The sequence below is a fragment of the Orbicella franksi genome, chromosome 13, assembly GCF_964199315.1.
Source record: "Orbicella franksi chromosome 13, jaOrbFran1.1, whole genome shotgun sequence".
In the NCBI taxonomy this organism is placed as follows: Eukaryota; Metazoa; Cnidaria; class Anthozoa; order Scleractinia; family Merulinidae; genus Orbicella; species Orbicella franksi.
Genome location: NC_138157.1, coordinates 18,170,168 through 18,196,932, shown reverse-complemented (window position 1 = coordinate 18,196,932; position 26,765 = coordinate 18,170,168). Strand labels below are relative to the sequence as shown.

The window sequence follows — 26,765 nt, the reverse complement described above, 5'->3', positions numbered from 1 at the left end:
CACAAACCGGCACAGACTGAGGTGCCTGTAGAACGAGGCCGTGTCTGAATGTGCGAGCGGTTTTCGACCAGGAAATATACCGACGTTAACGTTCAAGAATACAGCTCGATAAAAAGAAAACACTAATTTTCATAATAATAATAATTTACCAATTTATATAGCGCATATTTACATATTCTGATCAATAACGCTTTACAATCACTATAAAAATAAAATAAAATTATAAATTATAAAAATACTTCTTAAAAAGATAAGTCTTAAGTCGAGATTTAAGACTGTCAAGTGATGTTGCTTGACAAAGCTCTTCAGGTAGGCCATTCCAGAGTTTCGGAGCTGCTGCTGAAGATGATCTGGTCCCCAATGTTGGAAGCATCTTACCGTTGGGATGGTCCAGTAAGAGCTCACCAGTAGACCTAAGATTATATGATGAATTCGATTTTATACTAATGAGATCACTAAGGTAAGTTGGTGCAAGGCCATAAATACATTTAAAAGTCAAAAGTAAAATCTGATAATCAATACGCAAAGAAACCGGCAGCCCGTGCAGCTCATAAAGCGCCGGTGTAATGTGAGAAAACTTTCAGCAGTCTTGCTGCTGCGTTTTGTACACGCTGTAATTTAGCGATCTGCGCCTTTGATAAGCCAAACAATAAACCATTACATAAGTCAAAACGGCTGGTTATAAAAGCGTTGAAGAAGTTGTTTATCGGTGGATATGCCCAACTGCACGTCTAGATCAAGTTTCCCAATGGCACGGTCACGGGGTGTAACAAACCCCGAGGCAATATCGATGTTATCAACTAATGAGTCTCGTGGTAATAAGTAAATAACTCTCGCGTACAGTTTTAAAATACGAGTCACATAAGTTCACTGGTAAGGTGACACTCGCATATAGAAAAATAAATAAAAGAGCCACGGTTAGGAGTTAAACGGAAAGGATCAGAATTGTTTATTTTTGGTTTCAAGAAACAAGATCACTTTGAGATTTGTTCCACTTCGTGTCACTCTAATCGAATCGATCGTCTTTTGTTATGAATGGATGCAAATTGTTATTGAAGTAAACAAAAGACGATCTTTGCAACTGTGATTATAATTTTTTTGATGTTTTTAAGAACGTCTGTTTAAGAGGAAGGAAGAAATTTAGGGCTGTGGCCGGCTAAAGAAAATTATGCTTTTAGCAAGTATCTCTTTCAGTTTTCCGATAGCTTTGGGTTTGTTTTCTTCAAAGGAATTACCGGCTTCAGGAAACATAATTCTTGCATTTCCACATTATTGACTTCGCATATTTTAAAAGTTAATTTGTCTGGAGTAAACGTCTTTTAATACTGAACAATTAGCAAAGCAGGAGTCACAGTATGAGTTGCCTCGATTGTCTTTACTTTCAACAGCCTGCTGGTTTAATTCATGCTAATCGTAGTGTGACAAGATTGGAATAACAAGGTTAAATACGGCGCTTTATATCTTTAAGTTCAATATTTTTACTATTCAGTCTTTATCCAGTCTTAAATAACATATTAGTCTCTGCCAGACTGGTTACACTTATCTACCCTGCCATTTATAGTTTTAAAATCATTCGTCACGTATTTTTCCTCTTTTGGTTCGCCTTTTGAAAGTGAAGTTTGTCGTTGACTCTGGGATTTCCTTCAAATAATGTTCAGCAATTATAATTGCGGCCGAGTTTTAACAGCTTTATCTTTCTCTGAGTGTACCTGAATTTAAAACTGGTGTTCATCTCACCAAATTTTTTGTAATAATCTTTCAGTAAACAAGCTATGTAGTCAATATCTAACGTGGAGTGAATATCAAAAATACTAATGTTGCTGTTACAAAACGAGAACAAAATATTTTAACATTGTATTATTTTTCTCCTGAAAAACGATAGTCGTCATTTTTCAGCGGCTTTCAAACAGCAACAGAACAAACTCAAGAACTTGCCTAAGCTGACTGCAGAAGCTTAAATTTAAACCTTTAAGAATGATTATCATGTGACAGTTCCCAAGCAATATAAAAACACTTACAGTCACACAGAGCAAGAGCGAGCGAAACAATAAATTGTAATGAACTACAGAGATCTCGCCGCGATCAGTGTAGATCAGATTTACCCCTGCGGATAAACAGCTAGAATTTTCTTTGTAAATAATCGTTTTGTTATTTTAGAACTATTAAGTAAACCCAGATTTGACAAACAACTTGAAGTTTGATGACAAATTCGTATTGTTCGTAAACTCACGCCCAGGTTTACATCTGATATTACTAGCAAAATGTTCCTTATACATGTATTCTACTCTTACATTTTGTGAGGAAACATTCAGTTTGCCAAAATGGTAACTTTCTTTATCCTGAAAGAGTATTTAAAAGTACAAATTCTTCCAAGTAGGCGAGAGTTGTCGAGTCAGATCTCTAAAGAAAACGTGCGTTTATTCGTTCCGAAGGAATTAATTTTCAACGTTCCTTAATTTAGTAAAGGCTTCCGCTCTATATAGGCCCGAACAAAAATATCTTGCTTGCGTGAGTTTCTCAGCATGCTTTTTAAAACTGGTCCAATAAATACAAATGTTCTAGAGAAATTTAATTGTTCAGTGAATGAGTTCCTTCTGAAAGAAGGATTAACAAATTTGGGGGTAGTAATCTCTTGAATGCCCCCACAAAATTTTCTTGGATCAATTATATTGATATTTCCATACCGGGTTGACGTCATTTGTTATCAAAAGACACACTGACGAAATCTGTTTAATCCCAGTGCTAAACACAGTGAAATTGGATAAAGAAATCACGGCAGTGTGAAAAAACGACAGATTTCAAACTTAATTCGTGACAGAGTCCTACTGTAGGTTAAATCGCTTGTATCACGTTAAACAGATAATTAGGGAACACTTAAAGACCTCCATTAAAGCCCGCTTTTTCTGAGCCTCTTTAATTAGCCTTCTCTTCAGAAAACAGAATGAATGAAAAGAGCTTTTCATTCGTAATAAGGCTCGAACGTGGAACATGACGTGAAATAAGCGTTGTTATCTGTTCAGAGCTCAATATTGGTTATATTTCATGAAGGATTCAGTCTATTCAGGGATTATCACGAACCTTAAAGAATTATAAACTCAGATCAAAGTTAACGAGACAGTGCCAACATAAAATAAATATCGTGTCAGGGCAACAAATCTTAGTACTCGAAGATATCTGAACCCCGGATCTGAACTCTGTCCAGCTGTTGGTATTCGTGACTCCGAAGTCTGATATATTTTGATATCTGATCACTGCGGGTTTTCCAATAAAAATAAGAGAAAACAATAAATTTATCTGACGTCTTTAGTGAGCCATAATCGCTAATTGCTCACGTAGAAAATTTTTAATCGAATCAGATCCAATTTGCGTTGAATTTATTCAAACCCGGAGAAAACAGCACTTCATTGGTTATGCGCAGTATATTTTTCAGACTAAGGCGCAGTTTCTGTTTCGGAAGTGGGGAGTGCATGCTCTTAAAACAATTTTGTGTCAGTGTGTTTGACCCAGTAACCACCGGAAACCACAGCGGAATATAATGTCATTGTCGCACTCAGTGATGACGTTACACGCGCGGTCCTATAGAAAGGTGGGAGAACTATAAACGCGTCTCACATGCGTATAAATACTCGAGGGTACATTGAGTCGGTGTTCTTTACAGATGTTTAGCCAGTACGTGCCGCCCTGACCAGAAGTAATCACACAAAGTTGGAGTCAGTTGAGCAATATTTATTCAAGAGTCGCCGAAAAGAAGACGTGGTTGCCAAACAGAAATGACAAATCACCCGGGTGCGCAGTCTCATGATAACCAAGCAGTTATAATCGAGTTGCCAAATGGCTCAACGGAAAAGATTGCGGTTCGCGATAAACTCGACTTGACAGTGCGTGATCTTAAAGTCACTTGCGAGCTGCAGTTTGGAATCCCTTGTAATCTGCAACAACTCTGCGCATTAGAAAGTCCAGGCCAGGAGCTGAGCGACTGGTCGCCACTCAAAGAAACTATCCAAACGATCGGAGATGTTGTCATTGTTGTTCAAGTACCCGTGTGGTGGAACAAGTTTATTTGCGTTTCCTTGAACAATGAAATCGAGAACGTTTGCATAAGAGCTAAGCTTCCTATGCAACAGATCAGCAAAGAGGAAAGATTATTCGTCGCCTTTTTCATCGCCTGCTGTCGAGGCCACGAAAAATTGCTTCAGAGACTCCAAACTCTAGACATTGAGTTTGACCACCACGGAGCAACCGAGGCGGGCAGAAATCTTTTCCACGCTGCAGCGGCAAGTGGGAATGTAAACTGCGTGGAGTTCGTAGCCAAACATTTGATCAAGCCAACGAAGGAGATCTTAACAATGCTTGACACAAATAGAGAGACTCCGATTGATATTGCACGCAGATTAAATCACCACGATGCGGAAAGATTGCTTTATAAATACATGTACAATGAGAAGGGTGCGCGACATGAGCGCAATTCCACCGAATCTGGAATCGATTTGAGCGAAGAGTGTAGGTCAGAGGAGTCAGATGACTCCTCAGAAGAGAAACAAGCTCAAGAAGAAAACATTTCCGCCCTCGAAGCACCGCACACTAGCAAAAGTGCGAGCTCCGGTGAGACCAAAATTGTTGCTCTCGAGAACGAGGAATTAGTGATCACAGAGTGTGACGAAGGCTTGAGTTTTTCTGGAGAGTCGAGATCTCAGAAGGAACCACCCCCGAATCAAGTCAAATCTCAAACTGGTGCGGGGAACTACAGCCCTCAGCAGGAGCAGAGAACAAGTCCATGCTCCTCGGAAAGCTCGGACGAATCGTGCAGGATTTCCCCGAGGCTAAACAGACCGCAAACTCTCAACGTACAGTCCAATCAACACTTGCTTCAACGGAGATTTAAGGAAGTTGATCCGCGCAGGCCGAAGAGCGCGCGAACGGTTCGGTACCCGAAGATCCACCTTGACGAGGAAGAAGTTGACGAAAACGACAATCACCTTCCTCCTTTAGAAGTTCAAACGCGCCTAAACCATGCTCCAGGAAACACGCTTAGCTTAGCCGCGTCACCTTTGCAGCAGAGGAGGCTCAAACAAGCTGTTGTCCGGACTAACAACAATCCGAACACCCCCCCGTCGAAGCAACTATTGAGTACCTCGAACGAAACACCTGGCCCCGAGGAAATGATCACGAAAAGCGCGCCTGGGTCTCCACAGAGTCCTCGACGATCGTTCAAGCCCTCGATGAAGGCTTTTAATGCCGGCAGCATCTCGCCGGTTTCACCTCAAATGGCGCGAGTGCTGGCAAATAGACGTGGGTCTGAGCCACTCGCGGCTCTAGGCGGGACAAACGGCATACGATTCCCTCGGAGTAGAAGAGAAGCTATCACCACAGGTGATCTACATGGTGAGAGTAAAGCGCAGGTTAACTCTCCCATAATGTTCAGAAGAAGCAAGGCAAGGTATGTGCATGTTAGGCTATCAGGGTAGTGTTTGTATACGTGGCTCATGTCTCTCTTTATTGACCTTCACAGCAAACCAGAACTGGAAAGTTAAGCTTTGCATTTCTGAACAGAATGCCAGGAAGTCGACTTATCAGTCGTGTAGAATGAGTATGACCTTACGTAACTTCACACAGCGAAGCTTCGCTAACTCGTAAACACGTTTGACTTTTCTTTTTCTACCTATGCGTGCTTCAATCCGCGGTCAACGCATTCGTGAAGTTCTCTTAAGTTAGGGTCGCTTTGTAAACAAAAGAAAGTTGACGCAGTAAACAGACTATAGTGTTTACACGCTTAGGGCGCGCTACAGATTATATTGCCGATTGCGAAACTAAAATGGGTGAAATACAACACAGATAGAACGTGCGATTACATGTAATCCGTAATGATCATGATCTGCTTAAGATACAGAAGGTCGAGTCGTAAAACAACACTGAAAGAAAGTTTCACAAATTGTGAAATCTTTACATGCAAGTCAACTGCATTATGTCTCGATGACGTCTTTAAAGGCTCTTGTTCTAACATATACTTGTTTTGGGTCAAGCAATTTGTTGGGATATGATTTTACGTTCATTCAAAGATATAAGCTACAAATTTTGAAACAAAGTAGATAAAAACTCAATAAAATTTCAGTCTTATGACAAACAAAGACGGTTTCTAAGTAATTTAGTCCACGCATCAATTGTTTTGTTGTGTTTGTAACTCATTTTTTTCTCTCGAATCAATTAATTAATACCGTGCACCGACAGATGTTAAGTTAAGAATTTTGTAATCTGTTTCAAAATCTCGTCCAGTTCTGGTGAACGATAATCTTGTGCAAATCAGTTCTAGAGATAGTTCTGTGTTTTTCTGTTGCTCGAAGCTATCTCAGTTTCGATTATTTGTTCGGGTGATCTTGACACGATTCTTATGTCGCAAAATCACCTTAAAAACACATGACCTACCGACCCTCTTTAAGTTATTCCGGCGCCTGGAAAACCCCATCAAAGTCGATGTTTGAATATTTTTCCGTTTTAATGCTTATATTAAACGTAGTATTGACGTAGGCAGGAAAATATTTGTATCATATTCCTGTTGTTATTTTCTGGTACCAAACTCGGCGAGTTGTCTTTTTACACAAGGTAGTGTTTTCTATGTAACTTCTGCAATGTGTACAAAATTTAAGATGATTTGTTTGGACAGGGAAATTTAATTACCTCTTATGTTCTTTGAAAGCATTCGTCTATGAACTTTGTCCACTATCTTTGTCCGACGAAGTTTGCATTTCATTGCAAAGTTACACTAAAAAGACAAAGTTGTGTAAAAAGTCCCGTTAAAGAGATGTGAATTTTTACTAATCGCAAAACAATAACATGCTAGTTAGTTTCCGCTCGAAAGAACTTTAACAACTTGAGGAGATTTGATTAAAAAGATTGTTTATGTTTTTTTGGCTATGCGGGATGTTCATTCTTTCAAGTGGAGACAAAAGTTCTTTTCAATTCATGTGATACGCCAAGTAATTTTCATTAGCATTCTGCGAGCACGGCATAGGGTTTGTTTGTCGCGCGCGATTTTGTCGAGAATGATTTTTGTCTTTTCCACTTACGACTAAACGAGCAAATTAAAATTCTATCCAAATCTGCAAAGATTAGTAGCCACGAGGTATTCACGCACCCGCAATGTGTTTTCCTTGTTGAATTTGTCAAAATACTGCTGTATCGTCTGCAATATTGTTTGTTCGGCTCGTAGCACGTGAAGAAATAATTTCTACTACCGCGCTCTAGGAGTTCTTAAACTGCAGCTTTTGCAAAACCAAGGGGGCGGGTCAAAGAGACGGACCTCTAGTATAGTTCCCTAAGCCCTTGTTATTTTTCTCTAGCTGTCGTCTTGTTCAAACTACATGTCAAAAGTTTTTTTTCTTTTTTTTTCCGAATCATTTACACTTCAGAGCACTACTCCTAAATACTAAAAATGCTTTCCAGTTGTGTTGCCTTTACCGTGCTGAAAATAACATGAACCACAGTAGTTTTCCTTTGCTCGCATTCAAATTCTATTTACGCAATATTTTGACATTTGGAACTGAAGCAAATTGGATTCAACCTTTCATGGAAAGTCACTCAATAATAATTGCTGTGTCAACTTGATTCATTTGTTGCCACTTGTGCGTGAAAGACCCACTTGAACTCGAGAATTCGTCTGAAAAAACAACTCGAAAACCGTGATTTAATTTCACAGTTTAGATACGAACTGCTTAAAATTACAGGGAGTTTTTTTTTTACGTCATTTGACTAATAACCAAGCTTAGCTTTGTTTCCGTTGTAGTGATGAAAACCGGAACTGGGCCAATCAGGGCGCGAGAGTGGAATAATTTTGTTTTTCTTTGTAATTTCTTGTGCGGTCTCCATAATTCTATAAGAAATTATCCACAACTTCCGGAATTTTAACAACGTCCTTTGTTTTCAAGTCTTTCTTTTGACCGAATGGGCGTCTAATTCTCAGCATTGCGGTAATCATGTTAAAACAAGGGTAAACTTTCCACGGAAACCCAAGAAATCCAGCTTAAAGCGTCCCACTGCACTCAAAAAGGAACCGGCAACTGAGAATTGTGCCGCACTGCTGCCGGCACTGAGAATTGTGTGCAAAGCCTTTTAACTGCATGTAATATGTACTCTAAAATTGAATGACGGCGCCAAAGGTCTGAATCCACATAACACATATTAAAAATTTCCATTGCTAATACCTCTGTGTGGATAAAGATTAAGTTTGCTTGCACATGAATGCAATTTAAATGCGTCGGTTTTATTACCTTGAAAACAGCGCGCAGTTAATAATCAGTTGCCCCCGTGTTGGAGGTCGAGAAACAGCCATTGGGTAAACGGATCTAGATCTGCCACCGTCAACGAGGTTAAATTTAGGTAAGGCTTTCCGGAGGACTTTACACAGGTGGTCGAGTGCTTGAAAACGTGACACGGTTTGAAATGGTATAACTGTTAGTTAATCAGATTTTGTGATAACCGAGTGTAGGATGGGAGAATAATAATGCACAATAACATTCCTAACAAAAGAAAAACGTGGTGGCCTATTTTCCATTTTGGGAACTTAAAAACCAAACGTTGATACACAATGTTGTACTGAAAAGTAAAGTATTAGGCACAGCTTTAAAAGCTATGTCTTCTTTAGCACCCAAAGCCTGATATATCGGCTGCCAAAGATTAATGGCCCAAGATCTTTTGAAGTTAAACAAAGCGAAATTTATCACTGATCAGTTTGGCTTTCATTGTTTCGTTCTGCAGAGTTTTTACTAAATTAACCTTAACGCAAATTCGTAAAAATTGAAATTACTTTTCTTTTAGTCACAGACTCTCGTTTTCCCATGAAAACGCATTTGAATTTTCTCTAAATAGCGTGCTTTACAATTGTAAACGTATTTAAGTGCGATTAGCAAACGCTCTCACGACATGACCTCGAGATAATTATAATCAGTAGTTTAGGTCTTTTGAAGTGGCAAGATCTAAACAGCTGATTTCTGCTAACCATTCTGTCAAGACGAAACTGTAAGATAACGCTGAAAAATGAACGACTCTAAACTTTATTCCTCGTAGTTTAGTTAATAACTTCTGGACTAAGACTCAGTCATCTTTAAGAAAATCTACAACCAAACAACAATTGTTGACGATAAGCAATCGTTTGGCAATGTTATGTCACTACAATAATACAGCGATCAGGGCGGAATCTTATAGTAATATCGTCGGTAGTTTTGAAGCAATTTTACAGAACGTCGCAATGTTTGTTACGAGTTCGAATACTTGTCACTTCTGTTCAAATCAAACTTGTTTTTCAATCAGAGCCCCTGGATTTTGTTACTTAAAAAATTCGCCAGGTTTCTTGGCCGTGTGCGGCCAGAAGCACACGAGAATATTAAACGATTCTGGAATGTTTGACTCGAAGGAATTACCTTGAAGAAAAACCGACCTTCAGCTGGAAGGATGAATGCCAAATGACGTCACGAACTAACGGAACAGCCGAGGAAATGTAAACTGATTGATCAGTAATTTGTCAAAGAATTCTGTATGCCTCAACAACGATAAGGAAACGGATGCGAGCTATTAAACAGTGATACGGGGGTTAATCAAAGAGAAAATTTGTTATGTACTTCTTGTTATATACTTCGTCCACTTCGTGAAAGCGCCGGTTTCAAAATGTGTAAGCCATTTAATTTAGTTTACATTGATATTTTCTTTTTGTGAGTGATTGGTTATAAAGTAGTTTTTAATTATTGTTGAACACTTTCGGCGGAGCAACAATATAATTCGGTATCTCTAGTAACGGTGATCGTTTATCTAATTACTGCGGTCTTATGCATAAATTTCCTCTGTGTATTATAGACATTATACGCTTATACCGCTAAATTAATAATTCTAATCTGAGTGAGGCCAATTCCATCCACAAACTTCAATTTGGGTATCTGCCATAGAATCCGGGCTTGCTAACCAATCCAGTCTGTTAAACAACCTGTAGATCGACAATTACCTACAGTCGGCGCAGTTTGTTTCAGGAAAAAATCATTCGACACTCGTCTCAACTGCTCCACGCTTCAAAACAACGTTTGTGGACGCGTTTTCATTTACGGAGGAAAATATTCAGGGGGTCATCGGCGGTTAGACACTGATTTCCATCTCAGTTACGGAAAATCTCTTGACCTGAAATGTGTCTACTAATTGGAAACGTGTTCACACGGTTGTTAAGTTCTCACACGGCGGGTCCTGCGTAGAAATAAACACTTCATCCCAGAGACATCAAAAGATCTTTGTGATCGAGTTTCAAAACAACACCGTAATCTGCTTTACACAAATGCCTCTGTTGCTCCTTTACAATCCCATGATTCCTCCAACAAACCTGGATACAAGTCAAATAGTTGCAGTGGATATGTTATTCATAAAACGCTCCCTGAAAGATACACATTACTCTCAACTTGGAAATAACAAGATCTTGAATTATGACTGAGAAATAAGCCCTCACGTTTCATTAGGTATGGCAACAAGAGGAGACTGTGTAAATTTTTCTTTTTCTTTTGAATTTTAAAATGAATATTTTTTTCCACGCGTGGTTCATTTACTTGCTTGCCGACGAAGCTCACGAGTTTCCTTAGAGGCTAAGTCCTGTTTCCGCTTTTGTGTTTCAGATCGATTTGCGAGGTAAGCCTAGCAGATTCCCTCCGAGAACATCGTTGTTTCAAAGATATGGACGAGGAAGAACGACTTGACCGGCCCTGGAATGCGTGGATTGCAGTTAGAAAAGAATCACTGCAGCCTATGAACCAAGAATCTGCGCCGGACCCGAACAATCCGCGGAGAATGTCATTTCAACAATGGATATCCGAAAAAGAGCTTAATCACTTGAGGAACCTCTTCGCAAACGCGCAGGAGGAAGCGAAGACGAACGAAAAACAAGCTAAGCTACTCAAGGGGAAATCGTTCGAGGAGTGGATGGAGGATAAGCAGAGAGAACTCGAAAGGGAGAAAGAAAGGGAAAAAGATATAGAAAGCCAACAAAAACTCGAGCAAGACAAGAAATACCACCGAAGGAGGATGTCTCAGGCCGAGTACAGCAAATGGCTGATGCAGAAAGAGAGGGACGCCTTGCTAATGGAAGAGAAGAAGGAACAGCTGGCGAAACAGCAACACGAACTTATGAAAAAGAAGTGGGAGGAACAAGATGAGCTGAAGAAAAACTGTAAACAGACGGTGGGCCGAACGCAGAGCTTGCCTGTGGAAGAACGAGCAGTGCCGCGCCCAGGATTAAATAAACATAGATTTAAAACTGTAAAGTAACTTTTGCTGTTGGTGTAGGTAGGTGCGTGCCTTTTAGTAAGTAGTGTAAAACAGTGGTTTTCTGATGCTTTTCTGTATTTCCAACAGTTCGTGCTTCTGCAGCCTAGTTCTCTGACTGGTCCAAAACTCTCGTGCAGTGTTCTTTTACCAATCAGAGCAGAGAAGTAATAGTATTTGCCAATTAGATTCAGTTAGAGCACAACTTAACCACGTGCACGTGATTTTTCCCGCGCTTGCAACTGCGGGTGTCATGTGTGTCTCCTTGGCGTTTTGATTGGTTTAGCTTTGCGATTTTAAGGCTTCGTCTTCGTTTCAAATAATCCTAGTACGTTTAGGTGATGTCGCAGGCATCGCGAATGTGAAAATCTATACTAAAAGTAAATTGAAAGAAAAAAAAAAAAAAAAACCCAAGCTTTCTGATATCAAGAAATGACCCTTGACGTTCAAAAAGACGGATTTAAAGGTTTCCAGACTTTGTTACATAACCTTTTCGTACAGGAACTGATTTTAGTTCTCTTTATTGTTTCTATGCTTTATAAATCAAGAAAGTCGGCTGGAAATTCTGTTTGAAATCGTAGATCAACACAAAATTAAGTAAACCCCAAACTTATCGGTTAGTATACTAATTTCAGAAGCCTTATGACAACCATTCTAAGGCTAGGACATGGAATGAGAATGTAAGACAGCTTTTCTTCGTTAAGTCTTATCAATAACTTTTCTTTTCGGTCTATTGTTACTTCTTTGTTTTGTGTGTGTGTGTGTTTTTTTTGCACAGCTTCTTTGAAATTCGTTGATTGAAACCATAAGGCTTGACCTCTAGAGAAAGTCACCTAGAAAAGTGCGACCTACCAGCCTGGACAATTAAAATCAAAAATTAAGACCACCTCTTCCCACATTTCGATGATGGGAAAAATGGCGCGCTTTGGGTTTAGTGCCAGTTCATCATTGATTCGGGGGGGGAGGGGTGGTTTTATTTCTTATTTTATTGTGGTCAAGATTGTAGCTTAGCCTCTGTTTTTCGCTTGTAAATAGGGAGCGCTTAGTTCAGAACACAAATCAAAAGCCATAGGAATTCCCAGAAAGTAGACTTAATTCACCAGAAAACCGTAATTGTGTTGGTCGGTTATTAGCTTATTTATTCTAATCACACAACACGTTTTCGAAATCAGTTGTACATGTAAAAATCTTATTGGTTCGGAGATAGACGAATGCAGTTATACGTAGTTTGTTATATAGAGCAGTTTTCAATTGAATGTCGTAAAACTAAAACCAGAGTAATCACTTTAACCAAACACAAAGGACACAGACAATCCAGTGAACCAATCAAAGCTCGAAGTAATTACATGTAGCTGACGCAGAGCGCGGCAAAACGCGTGCGAGTGAGTTACAATTGGTTTTGCTTTTACTTCTGAGTAGATGAAAACGCGGCGCGAGTTTTTTAAGCCAATCTTGTAGCATAGTTGATGCAAAACCAATTACTTCTCGACACTCAAATGAAAACCGCTCTATTACAGCTTCGTGGTTTTAGTCTAGGCTATTGTTAGTGACACATTCTGCGCGTTCTTAGCTACATTGAAACGTAATTTAGAGTTGACAAGGTTAGATTCAGACAGACTTGAATAAACTAATGTTTCAAATCATAAGGACGATGTTCTGTTAATTTTGTTATTTAGTAACTGGCTTCCCTTGTGTCCCTGACTGCTCAAAGTCTTCTCAAATTGTTCGTGTGTTCTTTTACCTTTGTGAAAATGGCTAGCGTTTAAACAGTTTATTTTTCTTTCGGGGAAAGTCATTTCCACCAGTGGTACCATTTTTCCCGCTCGGCCAATCAGGCGTCAAACCAACACCAAACACGCGACTTTTCCCGCGCTTTCATTCTTCAGGCGCCGAACGGGGAGGGCTGGGTTCTTATCGAAAGGTCCAGAAAGGTTTAACCCTGACTATAAAGACCCTTTCAGTTGATGAAAACAAAAACAATCATGTTTTGCTTGGATCTGTGCTTGAAAAAATGGACCACGGTCGTTATATGATCCTCTGCCCACGAACGACAGATTTAAGCCAAACCTTCTCTCATTCCTGTATTTTTGGAGTCCTTGTTCGGCGGCAAGAGAGCATTTCTCGAACTTAGACTACTTGGTCAAATTGGCCGCAAGTTTCACCTTTTTAGCTGTAGTCTGAACTGTCTCGGAGGGTTGACAGCTCTGATTCAAGACAAATGCTGTCCAAACACCACTTGCTCAATCTACGCAGAAACATTTTTTTTAAAAATTTCTGTCCTGCGCTGTTCGCAGCTGAAATTTGCATTTTCTGTTACGAGCATAAGTTAGTAACTTAAGTAAATTCAGTGGCCACTCTCTCATTGGCTAACCTCACATGTGCATTACGTGACAAGTCCCTCATAAAATTTCAAACCTGAAAACGTTATTTTAGACTTCAACTTGCTCACATTCATAAGATGAATCAAATAAGTCCTAGCAAGAAATCTTTACAAATGAAGACCAAGCCTTAAAACGACGCTTCACGGTTCAATGGAGATGTGCCAAGATGTCGTGACCCTAAACACGTCATCTTTGTGACGGTTTATTTGAAGACTGTTTCAACGTGAATTCCTGAGAAGTAAAAATAACATTTTGCAACGTGAACAGAATTTTACGTTCCTCTTTGCGGAAAAGGGCAAATCGGAATTTTAACACTGCTGAACGCTGCCCGTGTCATCCATCTGTTGAATTCCGAGTACAATTATCCCCTAATATCCCTTTTAAATCATAAAATGTCCACTAACTTTTCAAACAACATTTTGCCCAAAATTAACCGCGCGTCATAAACGACAATACACTGTTTGTCCTTATCGAAGAAAGAAAACAGCGAGATTTTGCTCACAAAAAAAGCTAGAAAGAACAGCGTACTGTAGCTCTGGATCAATTTGCACGGGATCCTTTATGCAAAACTTCAGAAGTATTTTTACTAAATCAAACACAGGGCCGGGGAAAAAGCCCTCTTTTAAAACAAGAAGAAAACAGCAATATTTTGCTGACGTGGAAGAAAACTTATCGGAAATGACATTAAGGTTCTAATTGAATAACAAAGACAAAACCTACGGGAATGTTAAAAAAAGATAATGATAAAAAGTTTTGTGTGGTTCATTTTAATAATTGATTCTGGTTTTTAAGTTGTTAGTAAACTGTGCACCTACGTTTCCTCCCAAGAAAGCAAACGCTGTTTGGACTGGTTGTTTTTTTCGAACACTCTTGTTTTTTTCTGTTTGGGCGCAGTCTTTACACTATACAATCTATTCTAGTGGTGCTCAATGTGTTTAGCACAATGCACTTGTCAATTAAGGCGCCTCTCTTGTCATTGATTGTCGCGGGGAACAATAGATCGCATATTAGCTTCAAAAAATGTTTATGCTTTTGAATAAATGTCGCGGATCAGTGGAATCACTTCTAATGAAAAGTCAGCAACAACTTCGAACAATTCGTGCTAGAAACCAAGTCACGCAACCAGATTGAAGCAATATCGAAGTGTCCGGTGTTAATGCTGAATAGAGCTCAGTTTTAATTGCCACAGCAATCTACGACCAATCATCATTAATAAGATTAGTACGTGCCATTTGACGAACTTCTACAAGACGAGTTGTTTATCAAGACGAGTATAACGAACACAGAAAGCGCCTGCCTTTGCAAGTCGTTTAAAAATATTTCAACTCTGCTAACATCCTTGGCAACGTAACCCGGTACTCCAAGAAATTTCTTCTCTAACACTACACGTGTAGAGACCATTTCAAAGCATCGATCACTGTACACAAGAAGTGATTTTCTTATCGCTTGACCGATCTCCGACGGTGCTGAAGTTATTAGCAAAACTGTTAAACTGCTCTTTAGGCGACACCTTAGGGTGACAAGGAAATAACGTTTACAGAGCATCTCGGGTTTCATCTGAAAGGGAATTAGTGGCTTAAAAACACGACAACTTGCAACACGAGTATGCCACGAGGACCGAGAAACAACGTCTTTGGTTGACAAGATTGATTAGATTAAACACATCACAAACTCTTCAAAGACACAACTGCGGTTTACGGTTGGTGAACGTTACCTCGAGTCGAGTGAACCAGATCAATGGTTTGTTCCAAAGTGGATAGCAGTGACCAGATAAGCATTATGGACGGTGATACAGGCAATAAAGCTGATGAGAACGCTTTTAGAAGCAGAGCTATTGACATTCTAACGCCAGAAGGAGAGACGTTTAAGATAAGCGCAGGAGACAATGCAATGATAAAGGATATTAAAATTGACTGTGAGCTCCTTTGTGGCATCCCGTCCGACCTACAGCTTATAAGACTACAGAACAAAGATCTCTGTAACGAGGACACCGTTGCAAATCTCGGCATAACGGACGGCTGCACATTGAGAGTAACAGTCCCACAGTGGTGGCAGAAATTTGTTTCCACGTGTTATAAGGGAGACACACAACAAGTAAGAAAGAGAATCTACGTCAAAATGAGCCAGGTTTCGCGCGAGGAACGAAGCTTCACAGCCGCTTTCATCGGCGCAGTGAAGGGAAACCACAATCTGATGTTCGCAGCGTTTGCGGGAGGGAAAATGAACCTACACAGCAAAACTAAGTTGAGTGGGAGAAATCTGCTTCACGCTGCAGTTTCTGGTGGTAGTACAAGTTGCGTGGCAAATATTCTTATGAACGAGGGCAACGCTTTGTTAGAAGCACCCGACAATACTGGCGAAACGCCGGTAAAAATGGCCATAAAACTGTACGGTGAAACCGGAGATATTGTGAAGTTCTTAAACGTTTATCTCGAGCTCCACCGGCGTGATGCGAAACATTCCAGCTTTTCTAATCATTACTGGGACAACCTCGAGCAAAACAATATAAATATTTCAGATGTGGTTAGCGGGGACGGTGACTCTAATGATGGGGACGATAGCAACTCTCAATCCGATGAAAATATTAGCAACAAAATCGGAGACCTGGATCTCGACTCAGATGAACCGCCAGGAGAGAAGATCAGAATGAATTATACACAGACCGATTTTTTTACTCATAACTCTGGTGAAAGTCTTCCTTCGGTCACGAAAGTAAACATCGAGGATTACGACGCCACAAAGGGTCAGGACTCGTTGGCTGTCAGTTTAGACAGTTCATCTAAGCTTGATGAGCCACAGATCAATGCAAATCCTAACAGCTTAAGCTCCTTTGAACAGGGATGTGGACAAAAGAGTGACACAGGTTATTACAGTAGTAATAATCAAAGCACCGGAAAAGATGCGAATCACGTCACGGAGATGCTTTGGAATGAGAGTTTGTTTACACAGGGTAAAACGCCTCCAATCGAAACAACAACAAACCAGGCGTCAAATTTAGCAGCAGATGAACCAGAGGACGTTAAAAACGCGTCAGTATTGTCCGCTGACCCATCTGCAGACGACGATGCTGACTCCAGCCACTGGCCCAAACCACCGAGGCGTGCCCAGCTCCGAAAACAGAGTATTATTGACAGTCGGAGAAAGAAGTCTACAACGGAACGACCAAATTTGGAATTGCTTTTGGCGATGAGGTCTGAAAACAGCTCTCCGCTTCAAGGACAAAATAGCGAAGGCATTGTGAGCGAGCAACGAGACAGCGAAGTGCTCACGAACGAGTCACACGACAACGAACAATCTCGCGAGGGGCTCACGAACGAGTCTCGCGAGAAACAAGTCAGTGCGACCAATGTGGAAGATCAGAAAGATCAGGCTACCTTGCCAACAGCTTCTCCAAAACCTCTTCGAAGAGCTCAGCTTAGGAAGAAGTCTATTGTGGAGCAGAGGAGACGACGATCAATAGCGTCAAGACCAAACCTCGATGAACTTGCAGCTAACCGTGAAGAGGAAGCCGAAGAGGCGACCTCTGCGGAGCCCAAACCAGAGTCGTCCGTTTTGGAACCTAAGGAACAAGGGACAACTGCAGTGGAATCTAAAGAGGAAGGAACGACCGCTCCGGAAATCAAGGAAAAAGGGTCGGCCGCTGTGGAATCTAAGGAAAAAGAATCGTCAGGTGTGGAATCCAAGGAAACAGAGTCCACCGCTGTGCACTTTAAAGAAGAAGAGTCTCCCATTTCTGCAAGATACGTGCTGCAACTGTGGCAGGACCAAGCCCAGGAATTTGCGGCAGCTGCCTTGTCGGGTGACGAGTCAGACACGAGTCACTCGCCTAAAATTCCAAGGAGGGCTTTTCTTAGAAAACAGGTGTTCGTGGAGCAAAGACGGAGGCGTTCAGCAACTGAGAGACCGAACCTTATCAGACTAATGGCACCTGCTAAGGAACAGGGAGATGGTGAAGAGCCTGGCGAAGAAGCCGCTGAAATCACATGCCCGGATAAAGGAGAGGAAAAGTCGCCTGTGGAAAGTCAAAACGATGTATGTGCAATTTCTGTTGGACAGGAAAGTATTTGTTATGATTTCTCACCCGTTGCCTCAAGTGACGATGTTTCAATGAAAGAACATTATTCAGAAGATAAGGAAACACCCGAAACATCGTGGCGTTCACCAGCAGTGGTACAAACGCAAGAAAGGGTCCCGATTAGGACCTCACAGAGGTGTTCCAATACTGGCCCATTACTGGAGGCCCGTGCAACGAGAAACCAACGACATAACCGGTCGGCTTTGAGTGGAGACGAATCGGACGTTAGCGACAACGAGCAAGGCGTGCTCCAAGAGACAGTCGCGCCCATCAACCGCGTGGTAAAAACCCAGCGACGAAGGCGTCTACCCGTATTACCAGACAAAACGATAAAAAATGAGATAAAATTACCACTCATCAAAATCGAAGACAGTAGTTCTTCCGTGAATTCAGATTCACGTGATGCCCACGTGGCTAATCAAGTGCGCGCTTCTGGGCCTGTGAATGGCGAGATGAGATCAGCAGCTATCGCTCCTCATCCTCCAGTTTGCAGATCTCGTTCAGGATCAATATGCAGTGAGGATTCAATGTCATCTGGAGAGGTGTACTCAGACAGACCAAGGTAAGATTTATGGCTGCTCTCCTCGACCGGAACAAGTTTTGGAAGACATTCCTGTCGCCTCGCAAAAACTGCCCTCAATATTGCATCACTACATGGCAGTTTATTTGCTATATATTAATCCTCTATCCCCACAGACATGAACAGATATATCTACTACCACATGAAAATGTTGCTCAATAGCTTTCACTTGAATGGTCGCATGCAAGGGTTTTCCTCACAGACTTAAAAGTTAGAACCAACTTGATCAGCATAATAAACATTACCACATGAAAGTACTGCGCTATAGCTTTCATTTAAATGGTCCCATACGAGGATTTTGTCCACACTTAAAACCACCTTGATAAGACAAAACAGAAAACACAAAAAGTACTGCTTAATAGCTTTCATTTGGGCTAAGATTTCATCTACAGATGCATAATCTGGAACAATGTTAATGGACTTGTCTGGACTGAATGAAAATGGATGAAAACATAAAGCTTACTATCCTTATTTACTTACTTGTCAAGATATGTTGTAGATGTTGGCTTCTAAGAATCCTCAATACGATCTTAAATACATGTTTTATATAAGTACAGCTGAATTGGGTTCCCTGTCTTACTTCCGCTATCTTCTTTTTTAAAAGGTCACAGAGTGAAGAAGAAAACCGATATAGTCCCCAGCCCACGCCATACGCCAAAAGTGTTCCAGTCAGACAGAGAAGGAAAAGTGTGCCAAACAACACGTTCAGACCGACACCAAACCCGCCGATTACTCGAACGAGGAGAGGTTCTGTGCAAGTGGAGGACCTGGAAGAGAAGGGGTGAGTTATTGCATGATGATCACATGATCAAATGGAGATTCAGGTCAAAGTACGAATACTAGTTAGACTTTCTAAACCCAAAACACGGGCGGCGCATAAGATCATCACGTGTCACGCCAATATCGTTCCCAGGACCTCTGTGTCTATCGCTCAAAGATAGGAAGGAGCGATAACTCTGGAAAGCCAGGTTAATGTCAGTGCCCTAGTTTCTCATAAAGTATGTTTTCGGTCGGGACGTTTTCAAACTGTTTTGATTTTTATTACCTTCTGTCTCATTTAGAGTACCATTATCTGAAAATAAGGAAAACAAAACTCAAAAAAGATTTTAAAATTTCAAACAAAGCGCAAATCAGGAGCAAATTTAAATTAAAGTTTTTGTTTGTATACAATTTCCGCCGAATTTTATGCGAAAAATAGCCTTTTGTAAGGTGTGTTCGTTTTAAGCGGCTGTTGAACATAAAGAATCATGTAAAAGTCTTTCATCAACCACGTTACTGAAAAACATTATTTTCTCGTGTAATTTTCACAGTTATCAGATAAGTCCACAACTTCGTGCAAGATTAAAACTGCGCGGGCAGCCCCGTGAAAACTTACCTTGGAACGAATGGAGAACAAGAAGACGGTCTGGCTCCATACCTGACGGTAGCGAGGAAGAAACTGAAGCAGAAAATATTAATCACAGAGAACTCAGCAACAAAGACGCGCGTGTGGACAAACGTGTCGGCACGCACGTCGACACGCGCGTCGCGTGGCACGAAAAGAAGGGTCCGCAGTCTCATGGAAATTCCCGGATGACCTTCACCGAGTGGCTTGACAACAAAGAAGCCTTGGAGCGGACAAGGCCGACGTCTCCGCAAGCGGCAAGGAACGAGCAACATAGAGATGGTGTCGGTCATGAGCGACACCTGCAGACTGCTAAGAAGTACGAGGAATGGCTACAAAAGAAGGATCAAGAAGCTTTGGAGCAGGAGGAGATGCTAAGGAAGAGAGCGACCAGAAAATTTCACAGGACATACAAAAAGAAGTGACAGAGTGAGGCTGGAATCTATCGCTACCATGAAGGAATGCGAGGCCTGGCACCGAGACTGAAATCACAGGCATACCATACTCTGACACTGGATGGTTTGCCGGTGATCTATTCAGCCGTTAATCTCTTTTAATTCTAATGAGTGTTAAAGTTTTGTTTTTTACAGGATAACACTGACTTCCTTATTAGTACTACGCGGTCGAGGAAACACAGCCATTGAGTTTTAGATCCGATGACAAGTTTGAGTTTACCCAGAGTAAGTTGACCTCAGTTCTATCGAGTTTTGCGAGTGATCGTGTTGCCGACGAGCAGTGGGCGACCTGACAGAGTTGCGAAACGACGTAAAAGCTAGTGCGCTAATTAGGTGCAAGCAGAAAATCTCGAAGTCGTCGTCGGCTCTAAAGGTCTCTATTGCGCGACTTCTGCACGAGCAATTAAACGCAATGACATTTTGTTGTTACGTCAGCTTGTCGTGACAAACACACGCCATATTACGTAACAACCAATCCAACGCAAACTGTGAATCAATTTAGTTTCTGATACAGGATTCCGATCTAAAATGGAACTTTTCCACGACTGCAAAGTCAGTCTCAAGTGGTGATAATTCCCGGAGTAGCTAACAAACACTGCGAAGGCCGATATGTAGATCAGAAAGCAAAATCAAATGACTGATTTATTGGTTGAGTGATTACTGCAACTCTTATATACAGCGTTCTACTGAAAGCCAGTTATAGAATGATGAAGAATGTTAGATAGGTTAAAAGTATGCTTTGTAAACAATCGCATTTTCAGAAAACAAATTAATATATTTAATGAAATCTCTTACAGCTGCTAATTATTACATGTACAAATATATTTGCTTTATGGTTGATTGAATAAAACTATAGGGTTTTGATACTGAAAAGTTTACGCCCGTCATGTGTCTAGACAAAATGATGAATATGAATGAGACTTTTTCGTATAAATAAACAATAGCCTCCATCTGGCGCAGAAATATGCTAGATATGTGTCCGCGGACATTATCTGTCCCGAGAAGCGAACCGTTTTCCGAGAGCGTAGCTCGAGGAAAACTGTGAGTTTTGAGGAACACATAATGTCCAAGGACAAATATCCCAGCATATTTCCGTACCAAATGGAGGCTATTATGTTTAGAATCCTTCAAATGTTTTTCGCAACACGCGCGGTATGAAAAATTGGGGAATATCACTCGGATATTCCCCAGTTTTAGCTGGGAAATATTCAGTCACGTGATGCGTTTAGACCAATCGCGCGCGAGCGAAAATATTAGATGGATTATAATGCCGGTTATAGACCCTGGGATTAATCAAATTTGTAAGGGGTTTTGGTCACTGGGGACTTAAGCTTCCTAGGGGAGGGGAAGGGGAAAAGGGAAATGAGAGAGCGCGCAGGGAAAGACGATGAGAGCGTTTCCTACGTGTTTTCTTTATTCCCTCCCCCCAGCCTCTAAATTGCCGGCCTACACGGTCAAGGCAGTACGAAAGAGGCCTCTGTGGAGTAGAGAGTGAAAAATATATTGCGTGACAGCTAACCTGGTTTAAAGTTTTGATTGAATTCTGCATGCAAACTTGATTTGCCCTTTCTCTGCCAGGACGCTAATAGGTTCACAAGGAAAAATTGGAGGCGAGCCCTTATAATCGGGATATATCATTCATCTTTAGATGACAGACTCACCAGAAACCAGGGCCGGGTTGTGCGAAAGCTGGTTAACGCTATCCCAGGATTAAAATTTAACCGAAATATCAATGTTTGTTGTGTCGAAATGTTTTCCACTGCTTATGTTTTGTGTGTTTCGAGATTACGCAAGCTCAAAGCTGAAGGACAAATAATACAAACAGAAAACCTCACGGAAAAACTACAAAACTGAAATAAAAAATCTCGCTAATCCTGGATTAGCTTAATCAGGCTTTGAACAACCCGGTCCAGGAGTGCTTATAACCGTAACCGGGGAAGGATTATAACGGAACTGTTGAAATTTTGCAGCACATGAATTGTGGATAGAATGAAAAGTGAAGAAGAATTAATCGCATCAATAACGAATTTCGAGATTGAAGATGTGTTTTCAACTCCTTTTAATAGAAAAAGCCAGTATTATTTTCCATAAGTTTCAAAAAGTTGACGTGCTCATGGCGTAGGTATCCAATGAGAAAACAGTTGTAATTGGATGCCTGAAATTGGACACCCACGTGATCGCAGGCCGATTACACGACAAATAGGCACGTGGATAACCACTACCGTGGAGAATTTTGCATACGATTAGACTCGTAATGAAGAAAAAGCCTGAAAACAAATTAAGTGCACAAGTACAATGCTTCGCCAATTGAGCTTTGAAGCAGCTGATAATGGGAGCAAGAACCTGCAAGGATGAATGAAAAGTAGTGTATAGCGTCCGTCAGCTGGTCGGTCGGTCAGTCAGTCGGTCAGTCAGTCAGTCAGCCGATCAGGCAGTCGGTCAGGCAGTCAGTTAGGCAGGCAGACAAACAGTTCGTCAGTAGGACAGTCAGTCAGTCTTAATATCATTTACAAAACAGTTACCGGTTATTGTCTTTCCTTGCCAGATATGAGCCTAGGCAAATGATCAGAAGTATCTTTGTTTGTAGGAATCAGGCTACGTAAAGGGAAAGCCTGTGATGTGTTTGAGTGCTTGTTAAGGTTTCCCTTTCTCAACTAAATCCATGAAATTCGTCATCTTTTGTTCCGTTTGTCAGCTCTGACAATTACGTCAGTTTGCTTCGCGTTTTTTTAGTCACGGACAATCACTTTGTTTTTTAAAACAAAACAGTAGTTGTTCGTTAAACAGTGAGCACTCTGGTTAGAAAGACAGACCGATAGAAATTCCTTACACGAAAATGTAAATATTAAACCATTAGATGCTTCCATTTAATCCGACAATCAACTAAATGACATACTGAGGGGGAATAAAAATAAAAGACCAAACCGCAAATGATATTGGTAAGTTTGTTTGCGAACATAATAAAAGTTACATATTTTACATCACAATAGTTACTCAGACAAGGTTGCTTGTTCTTTGATTGGTCGCGTAGTATATCACGAATCGTTAACTAAAGTACATAAAGCAAAACAGATATTAAGCCATTTTTTAGGCCCCTTGGGGGTTACCGGCTTTGAGTGTATTATTTGTTATTCTTTATGTTTTCAATCTCCTTAAAAGCGCTCATGTTAAACACGCAAACACAGAACTTAATAAGATTACCTCTTTCCCAAGTGAATACTACAAATTTTCCACAGTGTCTTCTTACGCGGACTGAAAAAAGTCGTTTGTTTCTCGGTGACTGGGCAATATCTCTAATTATCTGTAATACCTGTCGGGTAATTGGAGACGCTTTTAAGAAGATATCATTTCACTCAAGTTAGAAACACAACCAGAGATCGCGGTGGTGTAGAGATAGCAAAGTCTTAAAATCGACAAGTAGAAATATGTAATCAACGAAACCAACTTGGAAGATAAAGACAGCTAACTGACGGGATAGAAAAGTCCGTGGAAAGAAATTCAAAGGAAGGAGATCGAGACAATGGAAGAACAGAGGCAAAGCAGTAAAACAGAATCGACGAAAGAACACAGTGACGTTTATCAAGTCCCCGCTCAAGTCCATGTTCAGCTACCGACAGGAGAAACTTTAAGTTTTCAAGCCAAGCGCTCGACGAATGTGCGCGATTTGAAAATGATGGTCGAGGTAAATAGCGGTGTTCCGTCAGACTTGTTTACACTTGTACACAATCGAGGTGACAACAAAGCTATTGAACTCAATGATGAGATAAAGATGGCGGACATCGAGGCGCAACCCGCCCGTGGGGGAGCCGGTGAGGAGGACGGTGGTGAAGGAATGACGTTTGAGCTCAGCATTCCCCCATGGTGGCAGCGCTTCGTGGACCGGTGTATGAAGCGGGATGATCGGCAGATATTCAAACGCATTTTCATCAAGATGAATCAGATCTCGAGCGAAGAGAGAGCTTTCGTCGCAGCTTTCATAGCAGCGCAAAAAGGAGACGGTGAATTGTTGCAGGACTTGTTGAACGGAGATGTGAAAATTGACGTAAAAAAAACCGTGCAATGCAGCGGTCGCACGCTTCTACACGCCGCGGTAGCAGGCGGGAACTTCTCTTGCGCGGCGGCAATCTTCATGAACGATGGTTCGTCGCTGCTATCCAGAGCTGACCGTCAGGGAGTCACGCCTATGGATATGGCTAAAAACACCAACCAACATGATCTGGTGAAACTACTAAACCAGTACGTGGAACTACAGTCCCAGGAAGTTTCAGAAAGCCAGTCCGCCATCGGCAAAACGTTGGAGGCTGACATTAAAGGCATTGGGGAAGACGAGTTACGCGCTAACGGCCAGAAACACCAGGCAAATGACACGAAGACCGATCAAGTCGAGGAATCTAAACAAGACATGACTCACCAAAATGAATCAAAAGAAAAACCAGCGAGGTCAACAGTTGACGACATCATGTACAAGGTGAGGGACGAACTGGAGAGAGAAGAAGTCAATCAACGAAAGGAAAACAAAGAAGAGTTCAGCGAAGGACCTATTCCTGCACGTGCTGTACCCCAAAGGATGTTACATAGAGGTTCCAATCCTCAGCTCAAGCTGCACATGCCATTAAGAGCCTGCCGGTCACTAAACAACCATGATAGACCTTCTTCTGCAGGTTCTGTGCGCACATGCGTCGAAGAAATAAGACCGTTGACTGGCAAACCTATCCCGGTGGTCAAACAGGTTGAGGAAAAGCTACCTAAAGTGAACACCCCAACCTCATCACCTATGAATTCTCCGCGCTTGGGTCGTAAACTCGTTCCATCGCTTCTCAACCCGGAGAGGCCAGGAAGTCCTATCCTCAGCCCCAGATCTCCATTGCATCCCCGTCCCAAGTCTCCCTTGTTACCTCGCCCGAGGTCTCCCACTACTCCGCTGATGAGAACACAGGCGATCCGTACGTACAGCTCGCCTGCGGGCTCACCTGAACCGAGGAGAAGGGCCATGAGCTTGCACGTGGGAGAGAATGGGAACAGGTATGTAGGGTAAGGAGGAAGAGAAAATAAAACTGTAGGATTTGAATCGGTGGCAGTAGTAGAGGTAGCACCCTACTATGGCCCGTCTGCAAACAACAGAGAGTTGCAGATGTGCATTTGAAATTACAAGAGAGAATAGGAAACTTTCTGTTTCTGCATTGTTAAACTAGCAATTGTAACTCGTCCCTGAGCTTTTCTCTCCTTAACGAAAACTGCCTGACTTTTGGGTTCAGTTGAACGTGTTATTTATTTTTTTTTTTGGCAGCAAAATATTCGATGAGGTTTATATTTGGCTTAACCTTTTCAGTACGGCCCTCAACGCATAGAAATAAATATGTTTCCCGAAGAACATATCTTCAGAAATGCACTGAGTAGGAAAAAATATTTCTAATTTCAGACAAATGAGCAGCCAGATGAAAGACTTCCTAATGTCACACTATGAATCCCGCGAAAGCAAGCCCTGGAACATATGGAAGACAATCAGGAAAAACCAGTTAGACCACTTTGATGTGTCTGACGACGATGACGATGACGACTCGTCATCCGACGATGAAAACGAAAAGCTCGCGCGCTTTTTGCAGGCGCAAACGTCGAATCGTCGGAAAACATTTGAGATGTGGCTAACCGATAAAGAGGCGCAATTGGTCAGAAACCAAACAATATTGGCAGGAAAAGCGAAGAAGGACGCCATGACTAAAGAGAGAGAGGCTAACAGGAGACAATTAACTGGAAAGACATTCCAAATGTGGCTTGAAGAAAAGAGCGAGTTCAAAAACCAGGAATTTTTCAAGGAAAAAACCGCCGAGAGCGAGCATAGCGAGGAAAGAAAGGCCGAGGCGGTGAGAAAATATCAGGAGTGGCTGCGAGCTAAGGATAAGGAAGCCTTGGCACGAGAGGATCGATTGAGGGAAGAGGCGGCGGCTAAATTTACTGAAACAAAGCAGAAAAGAGACGAAAAAATGCAACGAGCGTGGTACAAGAAAAAATTGACCGACATGTTTTAACCCCAAAATAAATATTTCTAAACGGGAAGAAAAACCCGAAACTTTCACCAACCACCTTCTGCGGAATGAAAGTACTGCTTAATAGCTTTCATTTTTAAATTAAAATAATAATAATTAAAATTCATTAGAGTGAACAACTTATTGGGACGTGGAAGACGTTTTCTCCCTCAACTAGGGTGGCTAACATTAGAACCTTATTTATTCAAAAAATTCAGACACTCGGTCGTAAATCAGGGGCAACATTAAATTTGTGATCAGTGCCTAGAAGGAGCTCAGTCACGGTATTTTGAGTATTTTGGCTGCGTACAAAATTACCCCTAAATTAAAGGAAGCCTGAAAATGGCAGCTTACTAAGATGGTAAAACACGAAAGAGATAATAATATACCATATGAGAACAAGGATGGTTAAGGATGAAGAAGATTAACACGGCTTACAAACGACCAACTTGAAAAATTTAGTCTAAACTTTTTAAGATGCTCAAACTGTGACGTAGCTCCTTATAATACCACTGCCAGTCACGCGCACAAGGAGATATGGCGATCACTTTCTGCAGTTTCAAAACTGAAGGTTATTAGAGATC

General features: G+C 41.3%; 3 protein-coding genes across 3 annotated transcripts; all 3 read left to right on the top strand.

The window, feature by feature from the left end:
- The first annotated feature begins 3,725 nt into the window (after nucleotides 1-3,725).
- LOC145466111 (uncharacterized) lies at nucleotides 3,726-14,098 on the top strand. Its single transcript, XM_081449887.1, has 2 exons — nucleotides 3,726-5,437; nucleotides 10,638-14,098. Exons 1-2 carry the CDS (start codon nucleotides 3,771-3,773, stop codon nucleotides 11,284-11,286), a joined length of 2,316 nt encoding a protein of 771 aa, XP_081306013.1. The 5' UTR covers nucleotides 3,726-3,770; the 3' UTR covers nucleotides 11,287-14,098.
- A 115-nt stretch (nucleotides 14,099-14,213) lies between these two features.
- Nucleotides 14,214-22,871, top strand: LOC145466108 (uncharacterized). Its single transcript, XM_081449882.1, has 3 exons — nucleotides 14,214-18,301; nucleotides 18,924-19,100; nucleotides 19,630-22,871. The coding sequence occupies exons 1-3, from the start codon at nucleotides 15,402-15,404 to the stop codon at nucleotides 20,126-20,128; spliced, it is 3,576 nt and encodes a 1,191-aa protein (XP_081306008.1). The 5' UTR covers nucleotides 14,214-15,401; the 3' UTR covers nucleotides 20,129-22,871.
- An 83-nt stretch (nucleotides 22,872-22,954) lies between these two features.
- Nucleotides 22,955-26,701, top strand: LOC145466110 (uncharacterized). Its single transcript, XM_081449886.1, has 2 exons — nucleotides 22,955-25,180; nucleotides 25,578-26,701. The coding sequence occupies exons 1-2, from the start codon at nucleotides 23,679-23,681 to the stop codon at nucleotides 26,182-26,184; spliced, it is 2,109 nt and encodes a 702-aa protein (XP_081306012.1). The 5' UTR covers nucleotides 22,955-23,678; the 3' UTR covers nucleotides 26,185-26,701.
- The last annotated feature ends 64 nt before the right edge of the window (nucleotides 26,702-26,765 follow it).